General features: G+C 40.6%; 2 protein-coding genes across 4 annotated transcripts in view; one reads left to right on the top strand and one right to left on the bottom strand.

Annotated features, from left to right (window-relative positions):
• Positions 1 to 18,882, top strand: part of LOC137850495 (CLIP-associating protein 1-like) — a 182,595-nt gene that overhangs the window by 111,398 nt on the left and 52,315 nt on the right. The gene's annotated exons all lie outside the window — the stretch shown is intronic.
• The window catches only part of ADTRP (androgen dependent TFPI regulating protein), a 33,566-nt gene continuing 17,932 nt past the window's right edge, over positions 3,249 to 18,882 (bottom strand). For 2 of the 3 annotated variants that reach the window (XM_068670529.1, XM_068670527.1), the window contains 3 exons: positions 15,301 to 15,416; positions 10,154 to 10,305; positions 3,249 to 4,108 (listed from right to left, as the gene is read on the bottom strand). In XM_068670529.1, coding sequence (XP_068526630.1) covers positions 4,065 to 4,108; positions 10,154 to 10,305; positions 15,301 to 15,416 — 312 coding nt within the window. In that variant the 3' untranslated portion in view covers positions 3,249 to 4,064. The remainder of the gene's footprint in view (positions 4,109 to 10,153; positions 10,306 to 15,300; positions 15,417 to 18,882) is intronic. The other variant, XM_068670528.1, reaches the window with a different exon arrangement.

Below are 18,882 nucleotides of genomic sequence, written 5' to 3'. Positions count from 1 at the left end.
TCTATTAATGTTGTTTCTTTCCTGTTGTGTGCTGTTACATCATAGAATCATTAAGGTTGGAAAAGACCTTAATGATCATCTGGTCTGACCATCACCCTACTACTACCAGTGTTACCCACTAAACCAAGTCCCTAAGCACCATGTCCCACCTTTCCATGAACACCCCCAGGGACAGTAAAGCACTGCTTCCCTGGGCAACCTGTTCCAATGCCTGACTACTCTTTCTGAGAAGAAATGTCTCCTAATTTCTACCCTAAACCTCCCCTGGAGCAACTTGAAGCCATTCCCCCTTGTCCTATCACTAGTTATCTGCAAGAAGAGGCGGACCCCCAGCTCCCCAGAACTCCCTTTCAGATAGCTGTAGAGAATAGTATGGTCTTTTTCCCTGAGCCGCCTCTTCTCCAGACTGAACACCCCCAGTTCCCTCAGCCACTCCTCACAGGACTTGTGTTCCAGGCCCTTCACCTGCTTCATAGCCCTTCTCTGGACATGCTCCAGAGCCTCCATGTCCTTCCCATACTGAGGGATCCAAAACTGAACACAGTGCTCAAGATGCAGCCTCACCAGAGCAGAGCACAGAAGGACGATCACCTCCCTAGTTGCCTGTGTTCACCGAAAAGACACACTTTCTATTTATTATCCCTGTGATTTTGACTTAATAACACGCTGCTGTGTGCGAGATGATGCACAGTGGGGCAAAACATGTTTTTTTTTTTTTTTTTTTTTTTTTTTTTTTGTGCAGGGCTGGGGACAGTTTGTCTGCTGCATCCAGGCGACACCTCCGGCAAGGAGGTGTAACGCTGCCGCCGGGGCTGCACCGCAGGGCGGCCACAAGATGGCGCCGGGGCGCCTCAGAGCCAAAATGTCTGACCTCTACAATGTCCCGGTGTCGATAGCCGACACGAAGTGAGGGTGCCGGGTCAGGGTCCCCTTTGCTGGGAGGGGAGCAGGTGAAGAAAGGTGGCTCCCGGTGCTCGGCAAGGCGCAGCTGTAGGCTGGGCAACGGTGAGGGCGGGCAGACGATCAGCAGGGATGGATGCTGACAAAAAGGGTTGCGATCCCATCCACAGATGAACGTGACTGCTTTATTCCAATGGCTATTGAATACCTTGCCTGGGAAATGGGTCTTTGTTTGGCTCTCAGGGTTGACTAAAAGCCTTCTCTTTCCAATACCCCTGAGAGCTGCTGGTTAATTCTGTGGCACAAATTATTTAATTACGTGCTCTGCCAAGTGAATGCAAGGTCTCCAATTGAATTTTAACCTCACTGGGCAACTATTTTAGATGCTTTGGTACAACATAAATGCATACCTGCATGCCAGATCCTGGCCCCATATCCATCAAAGTAAATCTTCAGCAACTTCCACTGGAGGCTTGGAACAGCCCTAAGTTATGTTTTTGAGGTCAGATTGTGACCCTGAAGCCCTGGCAGAGACCCAGACCAAGAAAGCTGTGTTGGAAATTGGGGAGGGAATAAATTAGCACTTGTCTATGCTTTTTGCAGGAGTAAACTGTTACAAAGGTGTGCACTGGAGTGAAAGCTCCTCAACATGGTAGATATTGGTTTCTAGATGTTTCTGCTGGAAATAACTCTGGGTGAGTATATGGGGTTAGTCCATATTTGCTGGAGCTGCTCTGTCACATACAACAATCAGTTTTCCTCTATCTATCCCATACTATCAAACAAAACAAAGAAACAATTTTATAAAAAGAAAGTCCAGCAGTAGGTTATATGTTTTGTGTATGTTTTTGTTGTTTGATTTTTTTCTCTCTAGTGAATTTAAACCTTCATTTTCTCCCTCTGACAAACAAAAGTGGCAGGTCTAAAGAGTGTTAGGTAATTGTGGTTGTCATACTCCACATTGTACAGAGGAAAAAATTAATTGCTGTGTTTTCACCCAAGGGTCTGAGCAGCAGTCCTTTTGTTTGGCTGAGGGCAGGTAATTTTCTTCCCATTCTAGACTGTGTACAGTGGAGCAGCATGAAAGGATTCCTATACAGCTGCACTGTGTGAGTAGGCAGGCATCTCATTCAGTAATAACTTCTAATTCATACAGCCATGAAAATCTGCTTCTATATATAAACAGTTCTGACTGACTTTGCATGCTTACTCAAAACAAAATGAGAAAGAGAAATCTAGTGTAAATGTCATAAAGGCCAGATCCTTACTTGGTGTACATCAGTAAAGCCTTTTTGAAATCAGGGGGGAAATATTTGTTTGTGATCAACAATATATCCTTTCTTCCTTGCATAGTTTCATGTGTGTTAGAGAGAAAGGAGCAAAGCAACCTGAGATACCAGCACTTGCGTTTTGGAGACAAGCATTCCTGAACTCCTGCTCGAAGCACATAACTCAGACCCAGCTTCCCCCTTCTCCAGCAGCATGCAGAACATAACAGAGAACAAAGCCTTCCCTGAGTCCTCTCCAAAGCAAGAAGCAATCCTCCTCACACTTCTGCAGTCCATCAAGAAAGTCTTCAGCCTCAGATGCCACAGTTAATCACAGCACAAACAAGAGCTCAGGTTTGCCCTTCAGCTTCTCTGGCTGAAGGTATGGGGAAAGAACCAGCCCCTTTATCAGGCTTTGTTTTGAGCTTCTGACATTTAAAAAGCTTGCACTAGACTATCAGTGCAAAAATATTAAACCATAATAAAATGCGACCATATAAGGAATCTCCTGAACTTTCTCCTCTTCCCTAATTCATTTCATGGTTTTCATCTGTCTGCCTCTCTGAAATATTTCCTCTGACCAGCATCTTTCAGCTGGATCCTTTCCATACTCGCGTTCAACTTCAACAGAAAAGGTGGGTGTAATTATCTGTATTCCCCTTGCAAAGGTAGCTGGAGTAAGTTACCTAGATAAAATGAGAACTGCTGAATGTGTACATCTCACTGAGTTAACTTACTTTGCAGGTTAGTCCTAGTGTGTCAAGTACACAGACTAAAACTTTATCAGGTGCTTAACAGGTGAGGAGAACAATCTTATGTACACACAATTTCTTCCATTGCTCACAGGCAGCTTAAAATGTGTTTCATTTTTGCTAAGCTACAGCAGCATTAAAAAGATGAAAATAACACTCCAGTGAACTGAATACACAGAAGCTATGGGTTTTGGCAATGAAGATAGAGTTTAGACACCAAAGTACTGCAACTAGTTTCAAATCCTCATTTAAATGCAATGCTAATCTTAAATATAAAAAGAGATCATTCTTTTTTCACATTGAACATTAAAGAACACTTCCACTACTGTCAGTTTTGCCTGTTTATTGGAGTTTACAAAGCACATCTCCAGTGTTTTAGATGTTAACAAGATGTTGGGGCTAATAACAGAAATCAACTATATTGAACAAGATTAGTAAACATGTGAATGGAGTGTAATTATATGGCAGGCAGCTTTATGTTAAACACTGCTTTAAATTAACATGCTTTCTGTCAAAGCAATCATACAGTCAGTATAATTAGGTTACTTTTGCTGCAAAATTATCTGAAAAAAGTGTTGCCTTCAGATTTCATTCTGAAATGGAGGGGAGATATTATGCACATTAGTATTCCAGAATGTTTCTCATTAGAAGAATCTGGCTTCATGGTGAACTTTCTGAGCAGACATTCCAAATTGCAGTCCTTATTAGTCCAATTTGTTATCTATCTAGCCTAGAAGTCACAGCAGTGTTAAAATTATCCCTCCTCATATTTTTTTTTCAGACCTGATTAAGGGCAATCCAAACAAGATCTGGCTAGCATTTACAGGTCCCTCACCAAGCAGTGCCAAGCTTGTGAGGGAGTTTGTTTACCAGTGACAAGTTTTAACCATGGACACATCCTGATGTATGTTGTGCAATAGACGTAAAATGTGTGTAACACCATTTTCTGATTCATAGCAGTTGTGGAGTTATCATGTAAGAGGCAAACATTTCATATTTTCCACCAGTTTTCCATACATCTGATGACATAATGGCTTCACCAGAAGCTGCAGTGCATTGGAGAAAGGATTTATCGCGGCTGCATTTATTTTCCTCTACTTCATGGCTTCAGCATTCATGGAGAGATTGGCTTGAAAAGGAGCATTCACTTGCTTTTCTGCTTGTAGTCCAGTATTACTATTGAATCTCCTGTTCCAAGGCAGAGGAGAACAGATTGTTTAAAAAAAAAAAAAAAAAAAGGAAAAAATAAAAAAGAAAAAAAAAGGCAGAATACGAAGTCCTTTTATAGATCAAACATGCTGTTGGGCAGAGGATGTGAACCTGTCCCCAGCCTGTCAGCAGCACTGGGGAACTGAACCTGCCTGAGATTAGGAGAAAGGCAGTTTGGACCAGCTGCTAGTGTCTAAAGTGCTGCAAAAGTCAAGTGAGCCTGGGACTACCTGACAAGTGAAGGATTGCTCAGTTTCTGGAGGAATGACTTCCGATCTACCACGGACCACATCCATTGAGAATAATGGTGCTTTGCTACTGGAAAAAGTATCTGCCACCAAGCAAACCTAGTTTGGTGCAAGGATACATGAAAAGAATCAAAGCTTGTCTGAAAAGGCAGCAGATACTAAACCCTGTAGCTAGTATGTCTGGAGCTCACATGGCTGGCCAGGATGGCACAGGACTTACTGCCAGACACAGCTTTCTGAGTCAGAGACCAAATGTGCTGCCATGGGGCACCAAGTGTGGAAAATAACCCACTATGTTTGGGAACCCTTATCATCTGAAACTGTATCAGCCTTTCTTCTTCCCTGTTGATGACAATTTACCCACAACGAACCCTCTTTTAAAGGTGCTTTCCTTGTCTATAGAGCTCAGAGGCTCTGAAGCACAGTAAATGCTGTATTTTATTTATCTCCAGCCTGCATTGCATGTGGCAATTGAGCTGATATGCAACAAAGTCCCAGCATTTCTTCCCTCCTAAATGATCGTGTATTTTATGCTGACCAGAACAAAGATATGGGGGGGGGGGGGGGGGGGGGGGGGGGGAGGGAACGACACACAGGACTAAGCACCTGTTAATGTCGGGTCCCTAGTGATGAAAATGTAAGCCCTGGGTAGCCACAGCTTCTGCCCATGTGTCCCCCTCCCTCCTCCAGTGGATCATCAGATAAACTTGTCAGCACCGCTAGGGCATGTGACAGCTGGTGCAGGTTTCCTTTAAATAGCTGGACTCCTGTGCCAGAGGGGTAATCTGCAGCCTAGGGGAGTGACAAATATGAAAGATATAAATATGCTATCACGAGATTGTGGCACAACAAAGATGAATGGATGAGGCAAAAGTAAGTATTTGTATGTGGTTTGCAAACTCTGGGCTGTTAAATCCTCTTAAACTTGAATTCCACTCGTCACTGGCAATATAGTGATACTATAAACAAAAACATTATTAGTTCAATGAAAGAAATGGATACACCCTGGACTGTTATACTCTGTTTTTAAAGGCAAGATATAACAAATGTATTCCGTTAAGGAGGCTCTGTTTAAAAATCCCTGCTGGACTGTAAAGAAGTAAGAGGACTGTAATAATGAAGGGTGGATTCTGCATCTATATTGGTAATTACCTGTGGAACACGAGCTTTTTAATGTTCATACAAAACATGCTGTTCATAAGTCTGTGCCAACACACCAGTAGAATAACTTCTCACCCTACACAGCTACCCTTTGCATCCCCTCTTTGCCACTTGGGTTTCTGCAAGCTCAACTCAGTAGCTGCTGGGAAAATGAGAGCATCAAGAATTTGATTGCATTATGATTTTACTTTATTTTGCACAGACCCATCTGCCATTATACAGGTTGGGTTTCCCAATAGATGGCCACTTGGTGTTAAGGGAGCTTGGTTTCACACGTACAAAAATAAAACCCAGGGAAAACAACCAGCTGGTAAAACATGTTATGTGGTTCTGTAAAATGCATTTCACACAAAAGTACTTCAAAAACAAGAGGGAAAATATGTTCAAGAAAAGATTGTTCTCTAACTTCAGTTCAGCCTTGAGTGAATACATTTCAGCTTAGTCTTTCCAAGATATTCAGGAACTCCTAGAAGATCTGAAAGAGCACATCCATGCATGCCCTGAGCATGAGAAATGTATTCCGCTTTAGGTTTCCTCTTTTTCCTGAGAGCAACTGTTCTTGCTGCTCATGCAAACCTCATTGTACTGCCTTATCCACTGCAATATACCAGATTGCCTCCCCTACTTTAGAAATATTGTTAGTACTGGCTTTGCCCTGTCCTTGGTGTTTCTCAGCCAGCTGCTGCCCAAAGCTTTCCCTTGCAGAGAAAAGTGATCCCCAAGGGTTGGGGTTGGCTGCTGGGATTGCTGCAGCTGTTGCCCCTGCTCTGACAGTCAGCCTTCCCTTCTGCCCTGAGGTTCTCACCCAGAGGACAATTTGGGAAGAGGTCCTTGGGGATGAACATTTTCTCTGGATCTGGCAGAGACCTTGTGGGTGTAAAACCTTGCAAGTGATTTGCAAGGTGTCCCTCAGCAGGCATTTAAATCACTTGCAGAGCGGGAAGCTGTTGCTAGTTGTTCACCCATTGCTCATATTACCCTGCATTTCAAAATATTGAAATGAAGCAGCTGCTGAATGTTTTATCAGGTCTGCTAGACAAAAGGCAAATTAATCCCCTGCAGCTTCAAACACTGGTGCCAAAGAAGAAACCTCATATGAAATTTTGCTCTGTCTGATTTGGAGAACTTTGATCTGAATGTCTCCTGCGGATCTGTTTGTGTCACCAGGAGCCAAACCTGAGGTAAAGCTGCTTTGCTTTGCTTTGCTTTGCTTTAGAGGGTTACAGTTTTGCTGGTCAAAGTAATGTGAGATCAGTTGCCTGAGTGAAGTTTTCTACCCGTAGGGAACAAGAGAAGCTATCACACCGTACATCTTTGGTACTCAGGCCCTACAGCCAAATTCTTGGCTGAGGTAAATTTATGGCAGTGAAAGAATCAGCCCATTGTTTCCAATTATCCTCTTTGGAGTTTCTGTATTGCTCAACATTGTCTAGTACTCTAGAAACTCTGGGATTTAAAACAAAAAAAAAAAAGTCATTACATGGTACTATATTCTGTGCCTCTCAGCCTGTGCAGCTGGGTTGCCTTAGTTACCATGAATCCAACTGTGCAAGTGGAGGGAAAGGCAAATGAGAAATAATACATTTTTAAAACCACTAATACTATATGAAACAGTTTGTCTATAAATAATAAAACAAATTTAGGGTCCGGCATCTTTTGGCTGTTCTGAAAAGGAAAAACAAGATTATACTATTAAACTGTATTTTCTGCTTTCAGAAATGATACTGCATCTTTTTGGTGGTGCACAGGACATAACTTTAAAAATTCCTTGCTCAAAGCTGGAAGCTGCCATCCATGGACTCTGCAATAATTTGGAGCTAAGTATACCTTTATGGGTGGAAAAAAAATAAACATTTGTAGCTGGTGCTCTTTGTTTTAGCAGAAGTGGTAGTGGCCTGAGGCTACAAAAGAATATGGAGGAGAGTCCTTACAGAGCACAGCACACACAGGACAAGCTCCATTTACAGCCTGCTATCCTCCACAGAATAGAAGTCCACCAGGAAATCAGGTTTGATGCTCTTGCAGAGCATCCTCGAATAAACACAGCTTATCTCAGTTACTGTGGGCACAATCTCAGCCAGTTTTATTCCCTTAAGTGGGAAGGGAAGAAAAAGAAGTAGGTGCCCCTGAGCCTTTCCCTTTGGGGCAAAGGGTGGTCACAACAGCTCAGATGGGCTTTGTCCTTTCCCAGCACCACAACATATTATTATTATTATTATTATTATTATTATTATTATTATTATTATTATTATTATTATTATTATTATTATTATTTATTGTGTGTGTTTTTTCCACAGGGTTATTTTAGCTGTATTATCTTTCCCACTGGGATGGGAAGTTGAGGTGGGAATGAGTAGAATGAAAAAAAGTGCACAGAGGCATTTTTGCTGCAAGAAAGGTATGTTGGAATTGCATCTTCATTCTATTTGCAGCTGTTTTTACTCTGGCAATGCTGAGCAGAAGATTTGTCTCAGTCAGGAATATATTAAGACTCTGGCACACTGTAATTTGGAATGGCTTCCCTCTGGCTGTGTTTCAACACTATTGGGATCTTGCTATCAATACCAGCTTAAGGAAGTGCTGCTTTTCTCCTGGGTGGACACAGCTGGGAAATGGATCAGGAAAATTATCTGAGTTAAAAACAACCACTGCAGAAACAGGCATTTATGGTGGAGTAGGAAAGAGTGGGGAGTGGTGGGCTGGAACTTATTGAGATGTTATTGCTCCCAAAGCTCCCAAGTTATCAAACTGCAGGCTCAGATACCATGGAGTGGCCAGATATTGGGGTGCAGCTTGCTGCTTTCTGTATTGGTGTACAGCAAGCCTAGAGAATGCCATCAGTCCTGGAGGTAAGGAGCTGAGGATACATTTAAAGCAGTGAGAAAAATACAAGTATACATGGACAGATGGATCCACCACACACAGAGAGCCTCCCTGGACTGTGAGAGCACGTCAGACATTGATGGAGGATATATGTACGCTGTGCTCATATATATTCTCTGAGGTTACATTAATACTATCACAACTGGGAGTGCTTTTCAGCCTTTCTGTGTGCACAGAAAAGAAAATTGTGTGTTTGCTCCAGTTTCCTAGAAATCTCTTGAATTAATATCTTTCTTACATGAATATATTTACCTACTCAATTGCTCAAAATGCATCTATTTTTTTACAATTGATTTGATCTCTGCTTGGCATAACTTTTAGCCGAGTCAATTTACACCTTAGGAATCAAATTATTTTTATTTTGATTATCTTCAACAGTTGCACCAGGCACACTTGAGACCTGAAATTACTAATACTTACTCACTGATGAAAAAAATCTGACACTTAAATGACATTAAGTCCTGATATCTCATGTAAGACTGACACTGTGGTGGTGGCTTAGTTTCTGATTAAATAGAAAGGGCAAAAAGTACTGGTAGTAGTAGTTGTTATTTATGTAATGCCTCTTAAATCAGAGCTAGTGCAGAATGCTTGCAGATCTGTTTTCAGTTATCAGCAATCTTCATCATATATCATATTTACGCAAGAATAGCATTTGGCCAAAATTTCCAAACATGGGCATGCAGACCTAGCATCTTATTTGCAAAGGTATGAACCACTGAAGTTATTCAGCACATTTGAAAGTCAATATGCTGCTTTTAGGTAGCTGAGTACGGATGGTGAGAGACTAGCAACAGACACTCTACTTTGGCTTGACAGGCATGTGAGACTTCACAAAATGTATCAGGCATCAAATGTTCCCTGAGAACAGAGGGAGGTTGTCTTGTTTACTTTCAGAGGTGTTTCTGCAGGGCTTTTTCTTTCATCAGAAATCTAGTTTAAGAAATTGCAAATGTTCACACATTTGTCCTAAATAAAATACACACATTTTCCTGACAGAAACACTTTCATCCTCAAAAACTTAATCTTGAATGAAAAAGAAGAGAGGCAACCAGAAGGAAATATAATAATAACAATAGTCTCACGCTTCATCAGTTCTCTTTTCTCTTCCAACTGTCATCCTTCTAAACTACCTATTTTTTTTTCTGACTGCCCACTTGTTCAAATAGCCTGGCTCATTTTCTTTAAATCATTACTGATTATACCACTGAAGCCAAAGGGAGATGTTCTCAACAGCCTGTTAAAACTTTCCGAAGTGCTGCTTTACCCACAGAGACACTGCAGTGCTTTCTCTTGGATAGGCTAATGCATTCCTATAAATTGTAAGTAAACCATTCCTAACTAACATCACATGTTTTCTGAAAAACACCATGTGATGCAGGTGTAAGAGTTTTAGCCAGTGGTGTTTTGCTTCTCTGGACCATTGTTTGAGAATGAATTCAAAATCCAGTGATTATGCTGCTGTGAGGTGCTTCTCAAGCCATATTAGAGAAAAGTGGCCCACGTGTTTGTTTAGGAGGGCTGGGAGTCTTTCTCTGATTTGTTTTGTTTGTTAGTGACTACTCAGGACCAGGCAATCTCAATCACCCAAACACCACCTCCACCCCCAGTGTACATGGGTCCTCCTCCTCCTCTCCCCACCTGCCCCAGTAATCGCAGGAATTCATTGTAGATTACTTTTTTTTTTTTCTTTGTCATACAGATAGATGTGAAAAACAAAATTTGGACTGACCCCATATCATACGGTTGAGAAACTCTCCAAAGTTGTAGAAACAGATGATGATGGCAAAGTTACCGATGAAAAAGGCTCCTAGCCCAGCTGGGCTGAAGGAAGCAAAGAGAGGGTATACCCACTCTCCTGTTACAAAATGGATCCACAGGACCCTAGACAATGAGAGAAATGACCTTTGGTTAGGACCATTCAGTTAGAAGAACCACTTGTTGATTTCTAACTACTAAAGGGCTAAGTTATCCAAGCAATCTTAATGCAGAGAAAATTAGTTCAGCTGTTGATACATCTCCTCTGCTTTTGGGCTATTTGCTGTGAAGGACATTGAATTGCTACTAAATTAGATGGGTTTCAGTGCAGCTTGAAATGCACACAATGTTCTGCCATAACCCTCGTGGCATTGGCTGTTACAGCAGTAAAATAACAGTAAAATAGTCAAATACTTGGAAATACAGGTGTGCATTTCACTATGCTAAGCGAGGCTTATTCAAATAAACTCTCATGTGCTTCTTCTTCAGTTACTGCAGCTTGTCAGTCCCAATCGAGATCTTGAGAGTATATGGTGACAAAAGTGTGTTTTCTTACTGTCTCTATCCTGCTGCTGTTGAACACTCTTTGGGGAAGTGGGAAGAAATGGGGAAGGAGTCAACAGGTCAAGCATAATTCTCTTTTCTCTTGATCCAAAATTAGGAGAGGACAAACAAGTGGGTGGGAAAGAGATGTACCTGCTTTGCTCTTTTGTTCCAGAGTTATTTACAAGGTATCATTTGGGAGATGGAAGGAAAGAAGAGGATGAGGACGAATATGTTTGCTTTATAGGGCTTCTTTTCTTCTACTTAGGCCCGTTCTGCCTATTTCTTCTCTCCAAAGGAGTCTTGTAGTAGCTGCCAGTTCACTGACATTAATTTCATTATTTACACATTTTAAGAGTGGCTGGTGGCAAGTGTCTGAATTTAAGAACATTAAAATGGTGTCTAGATATAAACCATAGAAAATTCTATTTCTGTAGATTAAATTATATATATTTGAGTTGAGAATGTAAAGAATATTAAAAATATGGCAAGTCTTCAGTGATCGCTACAAGGCTGTGTTTCTAGTATAGGGCAACACTTTCTTAAAAAGATCCTTTGGGTCAAAAAAGTCCTAAAGGGTTTAATTCTTGATTGGAAAACACACCAGTGGAGTTTGCCTTACCCACCACCATCGTGTGCCTGGGATGGGAATACAATGCCACTCTCCCTGAAGACACCCTGCCTGCCACCTTGCCAGGAGTGTTATGTCTCAAAGTGAAGCGTCCAACTGGCTGACCCACCAGAGTGAAAATGTTTCACTAAAATGAGACACTGGGGAGTGCTAAGGTAAAAAAAAAAATAAATAAATAAATAAAAAACCACACAGCTGAATAGATGGCTTCTCATTTCTTCCAGTATAGAAGGAAGGAGTAGGGCATAAAAGTGGCTGTGTTTTACCTTGGCTGTGAAGAGAGATATGTTAATCCCCAGCTAAGGGGTAAATTGGAGAGTTGGAGGGGATTAGTGGCAGAGCTGTCTGGGCTGAGCATGCAAATGTGAGGTGTAGAGACTGATTTTCCTGATATAAGAGATGTTCTCTCACCAAAAAAATAGTGTTGCAAAACAGTAATAAAAAGAAAAAAGCCTGTGCAAAGGCCAGGAGGAAGCTGAGCAGAAACATGAAAGACCAGGTGCAGATGTCAGCAAGTGTTCTTCACCTTGTGGGGTTGCTATTTTCTTAATGTGTCTCTCACAGTAAACCGGAGAGTAACAAATGTCTTTGTATAATGAGGAACTAGATTATCTTGATCTAGTTTGGACAGCTGGAGTGCCTGATAGGAAGAACCTCAACTTGTAAATTTGAACTTAAAAAATTGCTTGACTGTTCAGAAGCACTAAAGCACCTTCAGCTTTCTGATCTGGTGGAAGCTGCATGTAGCTAGGGTTTTATATTGGGACGTATCTTCAGATTCTTGAGTTTACTTATTTTGGCCACAGAATGATTGACAGTTTTTGTTTGTTTGTTTGTTTGTTTTGCAAAGGATTTCATAAAATGCACCCCATAACTTGCAAATGCATATTGCTTTTCCTTGTGGGTAATCACCTATTAAACATACAAGTAGGATTCAGAGGCTTATTATTCTGAACATATTTTTTTATATTTTATATTTTTATATTTTTATATTTTTATTTTTTTATATTTCTCCACATTTCTATTTTTACCAAGATTTTACAGCAATAAGTTATTATACAATGCCCAGAATTATGGAGAAAATAGATTGAAATAACAGCCTGGGTATAACCAAAGCTATCAAAGTGTTGTAGGACTGAGGGACAGCATATAGATACCAAAGGAAGATGATATGCTAATGGAAGCTCCACCTTTGCTGGAGGGAAGAAAGACAAAACAAAACAACAACAAAAAAAACAAAACAACAAAACAACAACAACAAAACAACAACAACAACAACAAAAACAAACAAACAAACAAAAAACTACGGAATTATTAAATGGGAGGTCTAAAAAGGAGAAGAAAACATATTGGCCACATATGAGTTCTTTGAAACTGGTTAATTCAAAATTCAAAGGTTATGAACTGAAAATGAATATGCAGTGAAGGAAAAATATTTTGATTCCTAACAGAGGTGAAATATGGGCATATTATAAGAAAGCTATCAGTCTCTAGATTCAATGGGCTAATTTTTTTTTTTTTTTGGATTTCAGGTTTTTGCTGATGATGTGCAATCTATAGTGATTTAAGTTTCCTATAGATGGTGTGCAGTGTATAATGATTTATATTCCCTCACAATGGTAGCTTGATCTTTTCTCCAAAAACACAGGTACAATTGTGAAGAATAATATTTATTTTATCCTGATCTTCATTACTAAATTGATATTGCCACTGAAATGGGGAAGGGCATGCTATTATTACTTCCTTTCTAAGATTTAAAATGCCAGTTCTAAAATTTGTATATTCTTCATTGCTTTCAGTGTGATGACTTCAGGAGTAATGCATTCATTAATACAAGCAGGTAATGCAAGGTCCATCCATGCAAGAATTAATTAACTTGCACAACAGTTCTCTTAGCCCAGATATTCCATGACTGGAAACCACCTTTTTTTATTTTTTGAACTATACAGATATTCAAAGTTACAGCGAAGCCTTGCTCAGAGGTAGGCACCTGGTGCAAGGAGTCACCTACTGCTTGGTTTCTCACTGCCTGGCAGGGAATTGGCAGTTCTCAGCCCACCGATAGCAGGGAGGAGACTGTGTGATGACAACAGTGACAGCTCAAGCAGAGGCTTTTAGAGAGGACTCTGCATTGCTTGTGAAACATAAGGCACCCACATGGGGCTATTTATTCAGCAGGTTGCAGGACCAAGAATAAAATTTCTACATGTGTTAAGACTTTGGTGTACAGACTGAAAAGCTTTTCTATTAGTGGAAATCTTTTGTCTCTGGTTGCAGAGAAAAGGAAGGGAGATGGGAGATTCTTCAGTACCTCAGGAGGAGAGAAAGCAAGAGCACTGAAATCCTAAGGAGCTTTTATCCAGGTGCTGGGGTCCTGGGACACAGGACAAGCACTGTAAGGAACTCAGGATGCATGCAGCACCATGAAACATCAATTCAAAGAAGATACTGCAGTGACTCAAATGTGGAGGACGATCAACAGATCAACATCTGATCGTACGGGTTCCACCTGTAACTAACTTTTTTTTTTGCACCACTAACTTTTCCTGGCTGGAAATCTGGGGCAGGAGGGGATTGTCTTGTGAGCATGGCATGCTAGCAGTTTGCTTTTGCATCCATGTGTGACCCACAAGGCCAAGGCAGGACTTTCGCTGGGGAGCCAGGAAGGTTGGTGGTCCTGTGGATAATTCAAGCTTACTCCGAGATGTCTGGCAGGATTGACTGAAAAGAACCTAGGGGGACAACACGTGTCTCTCACAATTGTAACCACATTGTGCTGTGGCCTTGGTTAGGATAAATGGCTCCAAACTTGGTTATATAACATAGTGCTAAAGTCCATTGCTTCCAAAGCTACTCTCATAGGTTTTAAATCACAAGAGTGTTTCATCTGTGACGCTTATCATCTATTCCAGTTTGTCATTCAGTGCAATGAAGATGCTTTCTAGCTAAATGATGGGCAGAAATGGGAAGGTTGGATCCCCACACAGTTCCATCTGCTTCTCAGAAAGATCTGTGTGAGGACAAATCCCTTCTCTACTGATCAGTTATTCTGTGTCCTTCACCCTAGGCCCCAAGTGCTTCCTAAGCTCTGGAAACTGTCTGATAGCACAGCATACCCTGAAACTACACAGATCCATTCCAGAGCTGAGTCTCCAAGTTGTTGGAAACGTTGGCAGCTGCCTGTAGTTAGATGGGATGGGCCATTCTTCTGGATCCCGGCACTAGAGCATGAATGCTATGAGCAGGAATGGATGCAAGCCTAGCTCCAGGGCTGTATGACACATAAAGGAGGTGGATGGAGGGCTATGGACAGAGCAGACGCCCTGTTAGATGTAGTTTAACAGGTTGGAGATAAATTGGGTCATGTCACTGGGAACATAAGATTTTTCCATTGATGGAGTAGGAGGTGGTAGTGGGATAGATGCCTCCTTGGTACCCGTCAGTTTGCACCTGGTTCTGAGTATCACTTTCTAACTCAAGTTTCTAAATCTAGTCATGACCCTGCCAAATACCAAACTGAGTGACTGATATTCTTCCTCTTCTCCCATGACTCCTGGACCTTTGAGATTTGGTGATTTTGCAGTAGGCAAGACAACAAGCAGGGGTAAATTTGGTGGTACTAGTAGAGATGAAAGGAGAACTCCAGCCCAGCAGGAATAACTCAAAGTGCCCTGCAGTTTATGGCAGTTTAGCTGCCTTTCTAAAGAGACCCCAGAAGAGCAGGAGATACAAAGTGTGGTCTCAGAACCTGAACTGAGTTTGGAGAAACCTGCTCTGCCTGTGTCTGGAAATAGTTTTCATGGATCTCACCTGTTTATAAATGACTTACCCACAGACCAGACTATTGTCTACCACGTGTGAGAGGGAACTTAGTATAAGTATAGAGTTTGGCCTTGTTTTCAAAGCAGATTACTCAAAGAAAATGTTTCAACAAATGTAATTCTTACCAACTGATATAAAGAAAAGCAGCACATCCTAATAGGATCAGTCCCTTCTTCTTTGCTGGGTAGCGATGTGGTGTGGCAAGGATTTCCAGGAGAGCAACTGGCAATATTGCCGTGTGCTGAGGAGAAAAGAGAGTCTGTCACAGACTGGTCACAATGCCTCATGCTCATTCATTGCTGCTCACAAAGCTCACGAGCCAGCATGTGGGCAAAGGGGTGTTTAATAATACTGAGTGTTAATTGCATACATATACATTTACTTCATTTTTCATACCAAAGAAGTACCCCTACAGTAACGAGCACTGAAATTTTCTTGTTAGTATGCTGTAAAAGGTACTGTAATGATGTCCACCCATAGAAAGATCTGTACTATTTTGTAATAAGTGATCTTTCCTTTATATTTGATAATGCAATAAAGCTTTTGATAACTCCCATTAGAATACAAAGAATGATGAAGTCCATTGTTATGTGCATTTGAGGATGACAGTCTTGTTCTTGAACTCATTAAGCAATTGCTCAATTGCCTTCATGTTTTCTTCAGGTCATTACTGTATTTTATATGTTATCATTTACTCTATTGCAAATATAGTGTTCTGCTCTTTGTAAACTGAAAAATGTGATGATAAAGGATAGAGAATTTAAGTTAGCTGTAATTCAAGATGGTTAAGGATCCTCAAGAAGCTTAACTAAGAGTCAGTAAAGAGTCAGCTTGCTGGAGGACCTTTTTTGTTTTGTTTGGTTTTCTTCTGTAAGAGTTTGAATTGTATTAAATAGCATCAGCGTCAAGGCCCTTTATGAAGGTAACTGTTGGAACAAGGAGGATTTTTGACAGAAACACTGACTGTTTTGTTGTTGAGGAGCTTCCTTCAGGAGGCTGCTCCTTACCTGTACACCCATGGAGAGGATGGAGCACAGCACAACTCCTTATGGGCTTGGATGTCAAATGGGCAAAGTGGGGCTCTTGATATGCTAATGCATCACCTTGTTGGTTGATTTGTGGCAACTTCAGAAAATAATTTGTCAGGATGAAATTTCCCTGCTAAAACTTTGTAATTTTCACTGTGCAAACAAACAATAGTTATAAATCTCATTACCTAGGACAGATGGAGTAAACAATGTTGGGAAACAACACAGAAAAAAAACAGTCAATGAGGTACAATGAGAGGAAACTATTGCAGAGATTGTTGATTGTCAATTAGAATGCTAATAACTAAGCAAATGTTTTCATGGGTAGATGACAGGGGGAAGGGAGCAGGACAGCATAAAAAGATACATAGGCTTTAAAAAAAAAAAACAACACACAAACAAACATGAAACTAATGATTTTTTGTTTCTCCCTTAAAAACGCAACCTCCTGGGTGTATGTTATGAAGTTTCCTCTTGTCTAAAGGGAATGGTTCTTCTACCTTCAAGGTATATATTTGTCAGAAACCGTGCTGAGTATATGATATGGTAGCATGGTGTCAAAGTTTTATTGCTGTATATTTATAGCATGAGATGCCAAAAATACACATGAAATTCTTTACATGTACATCAATCTTTAAATGCATACATGAAAACATTTATATTTCTAAACATTCTTATTTCTATTTCTTTAAGAGGTGGGCATCAGTCTTTTCTGTCACTGCCAAGCAGCAGCTTACTGGACGCTGTACGTCCTCCCCCAACACACTCCCAAGAGTTGTTTTTCATGTGTGGTTGTTCCATTACCAAAACTCTTCCATCTCAGTTATCATTTCTCAGAGAAAAGAGAGAGAAAATATTTATTTCATGTTCCTATTTCTCTCACTTACTGGCACTGAATTATTTTTTCTGTTCTGTTTCACAAAGATATTCTTCAGCTCTACAACCCTGTTGGCTGATAGGATATGTCTAGTTGTATCAGTACAAGAGATTCCTTCATTAATTTAACCAGAAAAATGCCTCAGAGTCTGTTTTCATATATAATCCTTGTAACTGTCTTTTACTCCAAACTCTATGTATTAGACTGCTTTTAGAATATTAATAATAATTATTTGATTGTTTTGTTTTGCTTTCCTATAGGTGAGCAATAGCTTGTCTTCAAACAAAACTACCCATGAAAGACAGCAATGATAGAAAACCTCTGCTCTGTCCTCACAATTAGGCTTTAGTTGTTTACAGTGGATTTGTCCATTATGCAAAGTGGATATAAGTCCTGGTTTTCATCTGACATGAAATGCCTACAAAATTCCTTTGGGAAACATAAATTGTCCTTGCTAGTCATTTAATTAATTTAAATACTTTTAACAACTATAAGCTGGTTGCTCCAGCTATATTACTGGTGTACTAAGAAGAATTTAGCAAGAGTGACCTGGTGAAATAATCTTTCGTTGAAGTAAACAGTTTTCAGGTGGGGGTTGTTTTATATACTTAATTCCTTGGTTTGAGTCTTTTTGTCCTCAGAGTGAATACTAAATAAGTATGAGTCACCAGTATGATGCTGCTTTAATAGAAAAAGTACGTGGCACACTGGGACGCTATTAACAGGAATATTATGTGTAAGATCTGGGAAGTAATTATTCTACTCTCCTTGACATTGATGAGGTTTTGGCTGGCACTCTGCCTATGATTTGGGACACACCATTTTGACAGGTGCAGATAACTTGGAGCACACCCAGAGAAAGACCAGCACAAACAGCAGGAAAACATGTACAAGAAAGCAGTCTAAAGACAGCAGTAGCAATCATGACTGAATGCATTGTTGCATCTAGAGAGAAAAGTAAAATGAGAGAGGAGTCAGATGAGGGCTCGAGGCACCCTGCAGCAGCTCATTAACAACATGTAGGCAGCAGTGCAGTGCTCTCTGATATGGTCACAGTGAGCAATTAGCTGGGGGTGGTGAGGGGAAGCCCGCTACGCTAACTTATGCATTGGCACCACAAATGGTGAGGAAACCAGTACTGGGTGTGAAAGATGGTTGGGAGCTCTGCTGAGGGGCCTGTAAATCAAAAGAAGTTTGAAAGTCACTGGTAAAGCTGAAAGTGCACGTGCTTTTGGAAATGGCCAAGAGTTTAATGGTGAGGTGCTGGTTCAAATTTCTGCTCTTCATGATTCACAAAGGCTGAAGCCGAGCTTCCCACTCACTGGAAGAGTACTGCCACCTCTGAGAGCAACAGCACTGTTCAGGCATGGGGCTGCCTGCCTCTTGTTTTGTGATCAGTTTCTTACAGGTCTTGGATCTATCCTGATATGGAAAAAGAAAAAGGAGAAGAAGGAAAAAAAAGGAGAAAAAGAAAAGGAAATGAATTTGTTGTGGTGTAGGAAAGCTGTTTTCCTCCCAAGTCTATCTATGACACTGGCACACAATTTATTAACGTAAGTGCTATGTCTTCTGTACAAATAATTGTATTTATCATTTTTATTTATCAATATATTTTTTAGCTTTTTACTGGTTAGAGAATGAACTGTAAGTATGAACTAGGTAAACTCTTTCTAGGGCCATTTGAAATTGCTGTACAAATAACTTCTCAAGACAGATTGTTCTCAGTTACTTCATGCACACCCAGAATGAAAATGTTTTGGTTTAACATTTTGCTTTTTGGATATCAAGTTTCTTTTTCTTTA

The sequence above is a fragment of the Anas acuta genome, chromosome 2 (assembly GCF_963932015.1).
Source record: "Anas acuta chromosome 2, bAnaAcu1.1, whole genome shotgun sequence".
Lineage (NCBI taxonomy): Eukaryota > Metazoa > Chordata > Aves > Anseriformes > Anatidae > Anas > Anas acuta.
The sequence above is the reverse complement of the archived record's forward strand: the minus strand, read 5'-3'. Positions and strand labels throughout refer to the sequence as shown.